At 41.4% G+C, this 15,550-nt stretch overlaps 1 protein-coding gene across 1 annotated transcript in view; it reads right to left on the bottom strand.

Moving 5' to 3' along the window:
• LOC106579924 (rasGAP-activating-like protein 1) overlaps window positions 1-15,550 on the bottom strand; it is a 61,508-nt gene that overhangs the window by 32,907 nt on the left and 13,051 nt on the right. Inside the window, exons 3-5 of the mRNA XM_014160328.3 lie at window positions 11,275-11,388; window positions 10,440-10,501; window positions 5,989-6,118 (exon numbers count right to left, since the gene is read on the bottom strand). Of these exons, the coding sequence (XP_014015803.3) occupies window positions 5,989-6,118; window positions 10,440-10,501; window positions 11,275-11,388 (306 nt within the window). The remainder of the gene's footprint in view (window positions 1-5,988; window positions 6,119-10,439; window positions 10,502-11,274; window positions 11,389-15,550) is intronic.

Here is a 15,550-nt window from a genome sequence, read left to right as displayed (position 1 = left end):
ACATCTCTTTTTTCAATAGCTCAGTGATGGGGTGTAGCACTGATGACAGGCCCGGCTCAATGATGTTTGTTGGACTGGGCATCTCGGAGACGTCTTTCACTTTGCCGTCATCCGGCTTTATCCCATCCGCTCCGATCACATGACCGAAGTACTGGATCTCCGACTTCCCAAAGTGGCACTTGTTTTTGTTCAGCTTTAGTCCTGACTCTTTGATGGGTTGCAGCTGGGTTCAAATGGTATCTGACCAAAACCACTAGACGCATTGAGTGTGGAGAAGACTCTTGCCCTGGATAGCTTGGGTACTATATCCTCCAAGGTGGGTAAGATGAACCTCTCCCGTTTCACTGCTTCGTTGAGTCGTTTTAAGTCTATGCATGTTCTCACTTTGCCATTTTTCTTCATCACCAGCACCATGGGAACACACCAGTCTGCAGACTCGGTTACTCCCTCTGATGCCATTTTTTCTCCATTCTGTCGAGTTCATCCTCCGCTTTTGGAAGGAGTGGAAAAGGAATTCCGGATGGCGAAGTCAGAGAATAGGGGACTGCATCGGACCTAAGTTCAATCTTGACCGGTTCACAGTTCAGTAGCCCTATCTCTCCAAACACATCTGTGCTGATCTCATCTGCTCTGAGGAACAAACTCATCTTGCATGCAACGGTTCTGCTAACTTGGTTATTAGCATATGGTTCTTGAATCACAAAGATCCAGAATTTGTACTTTTCTCCCTTTCTTTCACTCCCATAGTCAATCCTGCCACCTGGGCTGCGAACGTCAGTTACAATGTTAACCAGCCGGGGGCGCTGTGGCATTCTCTGGTAAGTGCTCTGAGACATCACTCTAATATCAGCACCAGTGTTAATCTTGAACTTTACAGGTGTGCCATTTACTGGGAGCTCAACATGCCACTGATCTTCAGACTACTTAGTAACTGATCCTAAAAAGAATGCCCCTTGCATTTCCTCTACATCCTCAGCTGTAACTTCTTTGACCATTTTAGTTTTGCATGCAATCTCAAAATGCCCCATTTCGTTACACTTCCTGCATCTTTCGTTGAGTGATGGACAATTTTCACTGTAATCATGGCTGTGGTTACAACGTGAGAAATTCCCCTGTTTTGACTGACTGTTTCTTTGCTTAAACGGTTTGTTCTGGCTGCCTGCAGTCTGCTTAGAATGTTTGTTGTAATGCTGTGGTTTGCCTCTCACCTCATCAACGTAGTTCTCAGCTCCCGCTCGCATGTCCACGTGCTGCTTCTTTATCTGCTCTGACTGGCGTGTGATTTGCATCGCCTTCTCCAGTGTCTCCAGCTGTAGCTTTTGTGAAAGATCACAGTCCATAATGCCAATCACAATCCTGTCCCTTATTTGTTCGTCCTTTGTAGTTCCAAACTCGCAGTGTTCAGCTAGCTCATACAGATTCCTCACAAAAGATTCCACTGTCTCTCTCCCCTTTTTATTTTAATCCGTTTATGGAAACATGCTCATTCGTGAATCACGTTGCGCCGTGGCACAAAATGTTCATTCAGTTTTTCGATCACCACATCATTGTTGAACTCATCATTAAAGTAATCAAAGGAGAATGCATTGTAGAAAATCTCTGCATCTTTCCCCATTGCATAAACTAGTGAATTCACCTGCACCACACCGGTCTCCTTATCCAGTTTCGATGCTACTCGAAAACAGGAAAAACGTTGTCTCCAGATCAGCCATGCCGATGGCGACGGCTGTGAGAAATCGAACGGCTCTGGTAGGTTGAATTTCTACATTTCCCCACTAATCTTCGGCGTGTGAGTTCTTTAATTCTGACAACATGTCATGATGTAGGCCAGGCTGTGAATTATCCGGTTTAGTTATGTTACAAACTCTTAAATCAGGCAATTAACATGCAGTTCACCGAGCTACTAGTACTCACTGCTAGGTTAGTCCTATTAGCGTAGTTCGCTAGGTCAGTCACATCCGGTTATGACGATGACACGCATAACCAATGAATTACGGAGATATCTATCAGACATCACTACAGTGTACAAATGTTGTTAGGATTAATTTAGTAGAAAATAACTACATTGAAACCCCTAATCTCAAACGTTAGGCAGTAATGAGAGCTTGCCAGATCTAGTTAGAAGCCCTCCTTCAGGGGGTCTTGAGCACATTGCCACTGATTGCTCAAACCCTGCAGAAACAGCCAAGCTGGACAGATGCCATGCTTACAGTGCTCAGTCCCCATCACGTTACTGAAACCCTCTCTGGGACCTCTCTGCCTCTCATTTCTTAATGGCTTTCTCTGTGGCACATTCCTCTTTCTAAATGAGCGTATCCTCCTCAAAATCTGCTTTCTGTAACTCTGTGGCCTTGGTGTTTGCTGGCACTTCAACAAGCGGGTAAACACAATCTCCTCTGGGACTTATTTTAAGAATAAAGGCGACGTCAATAACATACAGTACCTTAAGAAAGTATTCACGAGGCTAATGGTGACTTTAAAACAGTTACACAGTTTACATGGCTGTGATTGGAGAAAATTGAGGATGGATCAACAACATTGCAGTTACTCCACAATACTAACCTAATTGACAGAGTGAAAATAAGGGAGCCTGTACAGAATACAAATATTCCAAAACATGCATCCTGCTTGGAACAAGGCACTAAAGTAATACTGCAAAAAATGTGGCAAAGCCATTACATTTTGTTTCTGAATACAAAGTGGGGGGGGGGGGGGATTTGGGGAAAATCCAACCACTCTCCATATTTTCAAGCATAGTGGTGGCTGCAACATGTTATGGGTATGCTTGTAATCGTTAAGGACTTGGGAGTTTTTCAGGACTAAAAACAAACGGAATGGAGCTAAGGAGCTAAGCGCAGGCAAAATCCTAGAGGAATGCCTGGTTCAGTCTGCTTTCCATCAGACACTGGGAGTTTAAATCACCTTTCAGAAAGACAATAACCTAAAACAAGGCCAAATCTACACTGGAGATGCTTACCAAGATATCAGTGAATGCTCCTGAGTGGCCGAGTTACAGTTTTGACTTAAATAATCTTAACTCAAAAGGCATTCGCACATCTGAGCTATCTTTTTTGCAGGTGCATGGTAACAGTTAAATACGATGAGAAAAAAGAAGGAACCCCCACACTGCTCTTGATAGTATCACTGCTCTTTAATAAGCTTTACGTATCGGCCTCAAGGCCTTCCTCAGGGTTTTTGTGAGTTGTTTTAAAATTAGCATCCTTATGTAGACATAGCTCCACCCACATCCGTTCCATGCATCGAATGGGGTTGGAGTCGAGGGAAAATGAGTGTTACCAAATATAACAATGTGCATTTCATAAATATTTAATAAAGTGTGTACATAAAACGTATTAAACACATCTGTAAAACCACAATGAGGACATCGACCCATCAAGCAGGTTTTCTTAAATCATTGGGAATAGCGCAAGAAAAACGTCTGAGAAATTTGAAATGGGAGCATTAATTAATGTTCACATTTACAACATAACATACATAGGCATTTCATCATTAAGACCTTTAGGAAATAATTTCTGGAGGGTGAAAATCCCAAAACATTATATTTTGCTCAGAGTATTATCTATATCACCTCCCCTGTCTGATATCTTAACTTTCTCTATGCCACAGTACCTAAAGGTAGAATGTCATGTTCTTGTTCATTAAAATGTACTGCGACTGGATAATCCCTGTTGTTACTCCTGATTTAACTTTTATGTTCACGAATTCTCTGTTTGAGAGAACAAGAGGTTTTACCTACAAAACACAGCCCACATGGACATTTATGTAGATAACATGGGTGGGTTTGAGCACGTAATAATGTAATCTATTTGGAACCTGTATGTGGGTGGCAGAAATATTCACACTTCATCATATCATTGCACAGTGCACAACCCCTGCATTTATAGGGCGTAAAAGTGCCTGGCTGATTTTCTTTCGTGGCTGGCAGTTGGCATGGACCAATTTATTGCAGAAATTTCGACCTCTCTTATATACAATAAGTGGTGGATTCTTAAATTCAGCTGGCAAAGCTGGGTCCGATGATAAAACATGCCAGTGTTTCTTGACAGCATCTCCATATTTGGAAGCGCTTCGGTCACCTGACTTTTGGCAGGGATTTGACGACAAGAAAAATACAAAAAGTTCTCACGCATAGAAAGCGATTTTTGTATTCAATCAATTTTGAATTCAGGCTGTAACACAACAAAATGTGAAATAAGTCAAGGGGTATGAATACTTATTCAGGCACTATTGATTGATGAGCATTGCAGATATTGTCAATAAAGTTTTTTATGATTTTTTTTATCAATTTGACATTACATATCACTAATAATAATAAAAACATAACACCCAACAAGACAGGAAAAAAAGACAGCACCTTTCAACCATATATCAGTGGTTGGAATATTAAACAGCAAGTAATAATAATAATAATAATTTTAAAAAGTTATAATAATAATCAATTAAATTATTTGTTCTAACTTAAACCCTCGCTTCTCACGCGCATGTCCCATATATAATTCAAAAAGTGATCCCATATCATACTAAATTTCCCTTTCCTCTCCTGTCATTTTGCTATCATTGATTCATGAGATGCAGTCTCCACCATGAGTTGGAGCCAATCTGTTGATTTCAGACAATCTGCACTCTTATCAGTCTAGTATGAAAATACCATTGAGGCAAAACCAAACTTTTCTTTGCTAACATCTGGTGCTAAAATATAGTGGTGGAAAAAGTACCCAATTGTCATACTTGAGTAAAAGTAAAGATATCTTAATAGAAAATGAAAGTGAAAGTCACCCAGTAAAATTCTACTTGAGTAAAAATCTAAAAGTATTTTGTTTTAAATATACTTAAGTATCAAAAGTAAATGTAATTGCTAAAATATACTTAAGTATCAAAAGTAAATGTACAAGTATAAATAATAAAAAATTCCTTATATTAAGCAAACCAGATATCATCATTGTTTTTTGGGGGTGGGGTTTTGTTTACAGATAGCCAGGGGCACACTCCAACACTTAGACATCATTTACAAACAAAGCATTAGCTTAGTGAGTCCGTCAGATCAGAGGCAGCAGGGATGACCACGGATGTTCTCTTGATAAGTGTGGGAATGGGAACATTTTCCTGTCCTGATAAGCATTCAGATTGAAAAAAGTACTTTTGCGTGTCAGGGAAAATGTACGGCATAAAAAGTACATACATTTCTTTAGGAATGTAGCGAAGTAAAAGTAAAAGTAGTAAAAAATATAAATAGTAAAGTAAAGTACCGATACCCCAAAAAACAACTTAAGTAGTCCTTTCAAGTATTTTTACTTAGGTACTTTACACCACTGATAAAATAGATATATCCCCTAATAAGAACAGCTGTGGGAACTCTGGGATAGGCTGTCCCATCCATTCTTCAAGCTTTTGAAGAACCTCCTTCCAGAAAAGGAATACCATGCGACAATCCCATATAGCATGCAGAAAGGTACCTATTTCACCCTTGCATTTCCAGCATACATTATTTTGCAATAAACCCAATTTATTTCATCTAACTGGGGTAGGTCCAATAGTACATATGAACAATCTTATAATGTGTACATTTCACCCTTGCAACCCTGGTGCACCACCCTACATTGGAAACAATATTTTTTCCATACATCCTCCTCAATGTCACAATTAAGATCCCTCTGCCAAATCAACCTTAAAATCTCACAATTTCCATATTGTGCATTCGAGACTCTTTTATAAAACACTGAAGCGGAGTGTGATATTCCTGGTAACATGAAATATTGTCTAACAAGTTTTTATCTCTCTGGAAGTTAATGCTCATAAGGTGAATGACAGATATTGTGAATTCAACCACAAAGCACTGCATGATGATCTGTCATACAGAGGATGAGCATTTTGACAACCTTTTGAGATTGAAGAAGCAGTTATATATTTCAACAAGAGACCATAACGGCTTACAGTAGCATCAATTAGGCAATAAAGTGGGTGTATTACCTGGCCTCTATGAAATGGCAGCGCAGTCCTATCCTCTTGGCATCTCTGAGAAGCTCCAGACCCAGGTGGATCTCCCCCTGCACCTCCTCATCTGGGTCCACCCGGGTTAGATTCAGCCAGTTATCCAACCCTGGACACAGGGGACATTTTACAACACATACACAATATATACAAAAGTATGTGGACATCCCTTCAAATGAATGGATTCGGCTATTTCAGCCACACACGTTGCTGACAGGTGTATAAAATCTAGAACACAGCCATGCAATCTCCATAGACAAACACTGGCAGTAGAATGGCCTTACTGAAGAGCTCAGTGACTTTCAATGTGGCACTGGCATAAGATGCCACCTTTCCAACAAGTCAATTCGCCAAATTTCTGCCCTGCTAGAGCTGCCTTGGTCAACTAACTGTAAGTGCTGTTATTGTGAAGTGGAAACGTCTAGAGGCAACAACGGCTCAGCCACGAAGTGGTAGGCCACACAAGCTCAAAGAACGAGACCTCTGAGTGGTGAAGTGCATAGCGCGTAAAAATCACCTGTCCTCGTTTGCAACACTCACTACAGAGTTCCAAACTGCCCCTGGAAGCAACGTCAGCACAATAACTGTTCGTCGGGTGCTTCATGGGTTTCCATGGCCGAGCAGCTGCACACAAGCCTAAGATCACCATGCGCAATGCCAAGCGTCGGCTGGAGTGGTGTAAAGCTTGCCACCATTGGACTCTGGAGCAGTGGACACGCGTTCTCTGGAGTGATGAATCACGCTTCACCATCTGGCAGTCTGACGGATTAATCTGGGTCTGGAGGATGCCAGGAGAACACTAACTGCCCCAATGCATAGTGCCAACTGTAAAGTTTGGTGGAGGAGGAATAATGGTCTGGGGTTGTTTTCATATTTCGGGCTAGGCCCCTTAGTTCCAGTGAAGGGAAGTCTTAATGCTACAGCATACAATGACATTCTAGGCGATTCTGTGCTTCCAACTTTGTGGCAACAGTTTGGGGAAAGACTTTTCCTGTTTCAGCATGACATTGCCCCCATGCACAAAGCAAACAACTTGACTGGCCTACACAGAGCCCTGACCACAACCCCATCGAACACCTTTGGGATGAATTGGAACGCCGACTGCGAGCCAGGACTAATCGCCCAACATCAGTGCCCAACATCACTAATGCTCTTGTGGCTGAATGGAAGCAAGTCCGCGCAGCAATGTTCCAACATCTAGTGGAAAGCCTTTCCAGAAGAGTGGAGGCCGTTATAGCAGCAAAGGGGGGGACCAACTTCATATTAATGCCCATGATCTTGGAATGAGATGTTCGACAAACAGGTGTCCACAAACTTTTGGTCATGTAGTGTATGTATCGTTTAATAAAGCCCATCAGCAGTGTTGCTCGGACAGTGAGGACTAGTGTTTTCTTTCAGATACCAGCCAAGACCAGAGGAGTAAAAAAACTCTAAATTATCAGCTCCCATTCACTCAGCACATAAAACCACTTGGTCAGGCACACTTAATGACACGTTGATATTTTAATCGCCCATTGAAACCTGGGCTTCCTACTTTACTCATAGCATTACTGTCCTTTACTTTAGTTGAAAAATATCCTCAATACCTTGTCACGCTCATCAGAATTTCCTTGATTTGCTGGTAGGGAAGAATTAGGGAAATTATTTGAAAGTTGCATGCCCACTATTATTAGGGTCTTTTTATCTATTATAGACCTGTTTGGGTTAGTGATCATTTGTAAAGTGGCTCTCTATTTTCCCTTGGCATGTATGTTTTCACCATTCTGAATGTCTAAAGAATCCATATGTTTCTTTTGAAATATGAACACAGAAATACTGGACATTTTTAACTCTTATTATGGTGGCGATTTGACATTGGATTCGCATTTTTCTGGTCTCTAAAACACAGTTTTTCAATGAAGGTGTACAGTAGGAGGACAGGATAGATGCGAGAAGGAATTATACAATGAGCAAAGTGATCATGCTGTTTGTATGTGTCTGCTATCAAAGTGAACTGTGTTTGCGGGTGGTTCGGTGTGTATTCATTCCACCGATTCTGTTGAAAAAAAATCTTAAACGGAGGGCAAACGGAATAAAACAGGGATAAACATACCTGATTTTCTCCAATAGAAACACTCGTTTGCAACTGTTGCGACTAATGATTACACCCTAGATCAGCTAGATGCAAGCAAGAGTGTGCAAGGTGATTTTGAATGTGTCACTGTCACCTTGATTACAAAAAAAATTCAGGTCTTGCCATATATTTTCAAGTAGATTTAAAATTGTAACTCGGCTACTCAGGACCATTCCCTGTCTTCTTGGTTAGCAACTCCAGTGTAGATATGGCCTTGTGTTTTAGGTTACTGTCCTGCTGAAAGGTGAATTTGTCTATCTGGTAGAAAGCAGATTGAACCAGGTTTTCCGCTAGGATTTTGCCTGTGCTTAGCTCCATTCTGTTTCTTTTTTATCCTGAAAAACTCCCCAGTCATTAACGATTACAAGCATACCCATAACATGATGTAGCCACCACCATGCTTGAAAATATGGAGAGTAGTATTCAGTAATGTGTTGTATTGGATTTGCCCCAAACATAACACTGTCACATTTTTTGCAATATTACTTTAGTGCCTTGTTGCAAACAGGATGCATGTTTTGAAACATTTTATTCTGTACAGGCTTCCTTCTTTTCTCTCTGTCAATTAGGTTAGTACTGTGGAGTACCTACAATGTTGTTGATCCATCCTCCCTCACAGCCATTAAACTGTAACTGTTTTAAAGTCACCATTGGCCTCATGGTGAAATCCCTGAGCGGTTTCCTTCCTCTCCGGCAACTCAGTTAGGAAGGATGCCTGTGTCTTTGTAGTGACTGGGTGTATTGATATACCATCCAAAGTGTAATTAATAACTTCATCATGCTCAAAGGGACATTCACTGTCTGCTTTTTTATTTTTATCGATCTACCAATAGGTGCCCTTCTTCGGCGAGGCATTGGATAACCTCCCTGGTCTTTGTGGTTGAATCTGTGTTTGAAATTCACTGCTCAACTGAGGGACCTTACAGATAATTGTATGTGTGGGGTACAGAGATGAGGTAGTCATTCAAAGATCATAAACCCTATTATTGCACACAGGGTGAGTCCATGCAACTTATTGTCTGACTTGTTAAGGACATTTTTGGAGCTGAATTTATTTAGGCTTACCATAAAAAAAGGGGTTGAATACAAGACATTTCAGCTTTTCATTTTAATTAATTTGTAAGAATTAATAAAACAATTCCACTTTGACATTATGGGGTATTGTGTGTAGGCCAGTGATAAAAAAAAACTCTATTTAATCCATTTTAAATTCAGGCTGTAACACAACTAAATGTTTAAAAAGTGAATGGGTGTGAATACTTTCTGAAGGTACAGTATATCAAAAGACAAGAGGATCCTTTTGTGTGTTATAATATGGGCACTGCTGCTGACATTTCTGGTTGATATACAAGGTGGCGAGGGCAGTAACTTCAGTTTCACATCCAAAAGAGGAGAGAATTCCTAAGATCCTGTGAAGGAGTTGTTGACTCAGTGGCAACATGTTGCAGTGAATCACAGGACTGAATGCAGAATGTTCCGAGGAGAGGACTGGTATCAGACACTAACTAACAGAAAAGGTTTCACATTTAGTTTTATGTAGCGGTAAAGCACATTCAAAGTAACAATATATTTCTAACAAACACACTTGCATCTATACCTAGATGCCATGGATAAGAAAAAGCAGTGCAAGGATATACCGTATTGCTAGAAATTCTAACTAATTCCCACGTTAAAAGCCACTGTAGGAGAGCCAGGTGTACTGTGGTGAAGAAAGCCGCAGGCTGACTGTTTGAAAAGCTTTGCTGCTTCTCACAGACTACAGTGGGATGACAGACATAAAGGACAGCTGTACAATGAATGATCCTGGAGTTGATGTAAACCCTGATTCAAAGAGTAATCCTGCTAAAATGTAACCATGTTCAGGTCATTCCTTCTGCCTGTAGCCTGTCCAATGAAATGAGAGCACGTTGCTCAGAGACAAATCAGAAGAAAAAAAAGAGGCGGACAGTGTGTGAGCAAATAAACAAGCATAAATCAGAAAATACATCTCCAAAAGAACCCATGGATGAGTGAGAATACACTGGCAATATTTCCCAGCAAGAGGACCTAAAAAAGGTCCAGCTCCTCAATTACAGTGACCTACATGGCAGAGCCTTACTCAGAGTCGTGGGAATAACCCCTCTCTGGTGACCCTCTTTTGGCTTGCCCTCTTTAGCATGGCATAGGCAGAGAAGAAGACCCACAGATATCAACCGCAGCACTGAAAATCATTAAGCATTTAGAACTGTTTCTGTGCTGGTAGTTTTTCCCCATCATGATGGTGCCACCCTTTCATTTAAAGACACCAACAGTATTGTGGCATAGTGATCAGGTATACCTTTAGCCTGGGCCCCGATGGCGTCTTTGCTCAGCAATATCTTTCCAATGACGTCGTCATGGCTAGGGCAAAAAATAGAGAATTTTAATACCGCAATACCATATTCATAAAAACGTATTATAGAAAACACAGATACATTGTTTAAAATTGACCCTGCTTCTCACAGCAGGAAAATAATCCAGCAACAACAGGAAATGTGAATTATTATGTGGATTCTAATTAATGGACATTTTTGTAGGGGTTGATACATTTATCAGTGGGGCAAGTCAAGTCTGAAATTTTAAAGTGGAAATTACTAACTTTAGAAGTCTCTTTAAACCTTGAATACACCACCATTTGCATTTCCTGCTGCACAGGAAAATGATCTTCGACAACAGAGTGACCAAATTAAGATATCCAATCTGAAGAGAACTTCACAAGAGATATTTCTCCAAAAATAACTTACTATCCTATAGAGTTCCCTGATATAACAGCTAAAATATATTCATAAACTGATGAGACCGTTGATCAGGACAGGAAGGAAAATACTGAGGTCGTCTTTCATTTTTCAATCTGTGGTATCATCTGCGTGTTGATGTTTGTTTATTCAAAGCATGCAGGTTTTTCCAAAACACACATCCATGGCTCCTAACCCAGTCCGTCTAGGTAACAAAACTCTCAATCACAGGCTCTGCTAAACAAACAAAACACAATCATGAACATCTCTTATAATACAAAACTATACCTGTACAGGTTATATAGATATAACTTGTTTATACACCATTATCAACGAGTTTGTTGACACACTACAACAATTCTCTGAATTATCTTTGACAGCTGTTGAAGACCATCTTACCCAATGGTGTCCTCATCCATGACATAGAAGGAGAGCGAGTGGAACCCCGTTGGGAGGTGCAGTGTGTATTCTTCTCCCCAGAAAGGGTTAAGATTCTTCCACACTGTGGCTGTCCTGCAAGGAAAGGTTGCAAATAATTGTGACAGTAACCTCAGAAAGTACTGTATGGCCCTTATTTCTTATTTATAACAACATACCCTGTCGTCATGAATGTCAGTAACAATGAAAGATGACAATTTAGAATGAAGTTTGTGTGGGAAATATTGTGATGTGTTGAAAGTAATGAAACAAAGCGACAGAATGACGATGCAATAACTTCAAAAGTAGTGTAACAAAATACAAGTCTACATGCAATCATTCTTAAATCAACCTTCTCATTATAAAACATGAACTACTGCAGATTCTCTAACCATAAACTGGAGATTGCAAACCTGCTGTCTAGACATGATATTGAGGAATGACATCTGCATCATGTCCTCTATGCCAATGGGTAGCTGGAAGGTCTATTTTCATCAGTAATGTGCATCCCTTTATTATAATGACACTCTGCTTTTCCAGACACCATTAGCCCACAGCAGGGTCAAAGCACCATGATGCTGACAACGAGCCAGCCAGAGACTGATGAAGATCTCTGCAGTCAGTCAACCCTCCAACTCATCTCATTATGGGAGAGCAAACAACACATTTAAAAGACAAAACAAATGCATCTTATCAACCTGAAACACTTCAGTTTGTCAGAAAGTAGATACAGTGCGTTGGGATCTGGTCTGCATTCATTTTACAAAGAGGTGTCAGGAGTCTTGATTAGCCAACTCGTTAGTGGTTCCACATATGGACAAATCGACCCAACAGTTCTTATAGAGGGGACTCATACACACAGTCCTTAAATGACAATACATAAAAAATATGGGAAATGTATATACACTTGTGTGCAGGCGCGTAACTTGCAATATTAGAAACACACCATGATTAGTTCGATTGACTGGTAAAAATGTCCCCAATGTAAAGCGCCAAGGCAGCTACTGGCTTTATGTGCCTTTGCACCACAGACTAAGTCCCTCCTTTTATGATTGGATCCCCCGCTGCCAAATATGCTTTTGGTTGTGCAGGTCCCCAGATGCAACCGGCTGTTCGGTAAGCGCAGCAATGCGCACACATAGTATAGGATACAAGCGAATGTTCCAAAATGGCAATTAACTGGAACACACTGTTCTAAAAAGCGCACCACACATGCGAGCGGTTTCATGTGACAGAGATGAAAATATCTGTTTGAAATTGAGAGGGGAGATCTAAAGATGCAACAACTACCATGGGTTGCTAATATGACCACGATTATGTCTTTGGCTGCTGGGCAATGAAAGAAAGTTGATTTTAAAACCAATACAACATTTAAGAAATGCTGGTTTCAATGGCATAAGGAAGAGTTTATAAAATGATTCCCTCAACATTTCTATGGTCTGATTTGGCTAGGCTAATATGAAACAAGATAAGACATGCCTCATAAAATGCCATAAAACCTCCAAATTTTAAAACGATTAAGTTTATGGTTAAATTGTTTCAAAATACTGACTGCCTCCGCTCAGATTGCAAAGTGGGTGATGTGGCTTTCTCTCCGCTCTTTTGACCATTTGCTCGGAACAAACTGTGCCTCGATTATGTCAACAGAATCAAGCCTTTAGACGTTAATGTTAATTATCCTACATTATATTTGTCAAATATGACTGCCGTTTAGTCTATATTTATGTAATTAAAAGTTTGGCTACATTTTATGGTGCCCCCCTCATGTCAGCATCGGTGTGGACATATCACCTAGGCTACACTTTGAGATTTAGACTAATTATATACAGTACCAGTCAAAAGTTTGGGAACGCCTACTCATTCAAGGTTTTTCTTTATTTTTACTATTTTCTACATTGTAGAATAAACTATGAAATAACACATATGGAATCATATAGTAACCAAAAAAGTAGCCACCCTTTCCCTTGATGACAGATTTGCACACTCTTGGCATTCTCTCAACCAGCTTAATGAGATAGTCACCTGGAATAAATTTCAATTAACAGGTGTGCTTTGTTAAAAGTTAATTTGTGGAATTTATTTCCTTCTTAATGCATTTGAGCCAATCAGTTGTGTAGGGGTGGTATATAGAAGATAGCCCTATTTGGTAAAATACCAATTCCATATTATGGCAAGAACAGCTCAAATAAGCAAAGAGCAATGACACTCCGTCATTACTTTAAGACATGAAGGTCAGTCCATCCGCAAAATTATTAGAACTTTTAAAGTTTCTTCAAGTGCAGTCACAAAAACCATCAAGCGCTATGATGAAACTAGCTCTCATGAGGACCACCACAGGAAAGGAAGACCCATAGTTACCTCTGCTGCAGAGGATAAGTTCATTAGAGTTACCAGCCTCAGAAATTGCATCCAAAATAAATGCTTCAGAGTTCAAGTAACAGACACATCTCAACATCAACTGTTCAGAGAAAACTGGGTGAATCTGGCCTTCATGGTTGAATTATTGCAAAGAAACCACTATTAAAAAGACACCAACAAGAAGAAAAGACTTGCTTGGGCCAAGAAACACGAGCAATGGACATGAGACTGGTGGAAATCTGTCCTTTGGTCTGATGAGTCCAAATTTGAGATTTTTGGTTCCAACCGTTGTGTCTTTGTGAGACGCAGAGTAGGTGAACGGATGATCTCTGTCATTATTCCACCTGTCACCAGAGGGCAGCAGAGACCATCTTAGAGACAATTATGACAGTCAGGTGTGTTCTATTACTCATTATGATTTCCCCTTTAAAAGAGGTATGTTTCCTGTTTCTCTTTGCAGAAGCTTGAATTGTTTACCATGTGCATTCCTTTCCGGAGTGAGTTTTCGAGAGTTGGAATTTGTTGTTTTTTCAAGTGTACTGTGATCCAGCGGCTACCGATTCTTAGTAAAGTATTATGTTTATCCTTAACCACCGATTACTTGTCTGTTCTTTTCTCTGTACCTGGGTCCTACCTCAACACGTCACAGCAAGCTTCTGCCCAAACATGGACCAGCAGAGATTGCCCAGATCAAGAATGTTGTAACCCACCAAGGAGAATCATTGAGGAGCCCATTCAGATGGGGGACACACGTCTGAGCCCACAGGAGCGTGACAGGCGCATGTGCGAAGGCTGCTGCCTCTACTGCGGAGGTCTCGACCATCTCCGTGCTACATGCCCAGAGCTGACGGGAAACGCCAGGGCTCGCCAGGACAAAGTGAGACTCTGACAAGCTGTGAAGTTACACACCCCCCCCCCCCCCGCTACCCAGTCACCGTCTGTCATTACCTGCAACCCTCCACTGGGAAACCGTCAGCACCAGATTCAAGCCTTCGTGGACTCCAGGGATGCAGTTAATTTGATTGATCAGAACTTTGCCAGAGAATTACAAATTCCCTGCATGAAATATCCCGTCCCTCTGCAGATTTACTTCTACGACATCCTGATCTTCTCCAAGACCCTTCCGGAACACATACTGCACGCCCGCCAAGTCCTTATACGCCTCCTGCAGAGTCAACTGTCAAGATAGAGAAGTGTGAGTTCCACGTATCCCAAGTTTCCTTCCTGAGTCACATTATCTCTACTGCAGGAATCCAAATGGATCCCGTAAAGGTTGAGGCGGTTGCCGACTGGCCCCATCCCACCTCACTCAAGCAGATCCAGTGGTTCCTCGGGTTTGCCAGTTCTTACAGACGTTTTATACGCAACTTTGGTGTGGTGGCAGCGACTCTCACAGTCCTATCCCGCAAGTCCCAGACCCGTTTTTGCTGGACTCCTGAGGCTGACAGGGCATTCATGGAGCTCAAGGGACGTTTCACCTCCGGACACATCCTCGTTCATCCTGATCCTACTCTTTCCTTTGTGGCAGAGGTGGACACCTCAGACACCAGAGCAGGGGCAGTCCTTTCACAGCAGAACGAGGAGGACAAGAAACTGCACCCATGCGCCTTTCTCTCCAAGTGGTTTTCGCCAGCGGAACACAACTAAGATGTAGGCATCCGGGAGCGCTTGGCAGTTAAGTGGGCCCTTGAGGGGTGCAGACACTGGTTGGAGGGGGCACCTCATCCTTTCGTGATCTGGATGTACTATAAGAACTTGGTTTCCATTCAAGAAGCCAAGAGATTGAACGCTCGCCAGGCTAGGTGGCCTCTGTTTTTTAACAGGTTTGATTTCACACTAGCCAATCGACTGGAATCCAAGAATCAGAACGCAGACGCCCTGTCCCGCCAACACAATGTCT

The sequence above is a fragment of the Salmo salar genome, chromosome 20 (genome assembly GCF_965601325.2).
Source record: "Salmo salar chromosome 20, fSalSal1, whole genome shotgun sequence".
Taxonomy (NCBI): Eukaryota; Metazoa; Chordata; class Actinopteri; order Salmoniformes; family Salmonidae; genus Salmo; species Salmo salar.
This window is presented reverse-complemented; position numbering and strand designations above follow the sequence as displayed.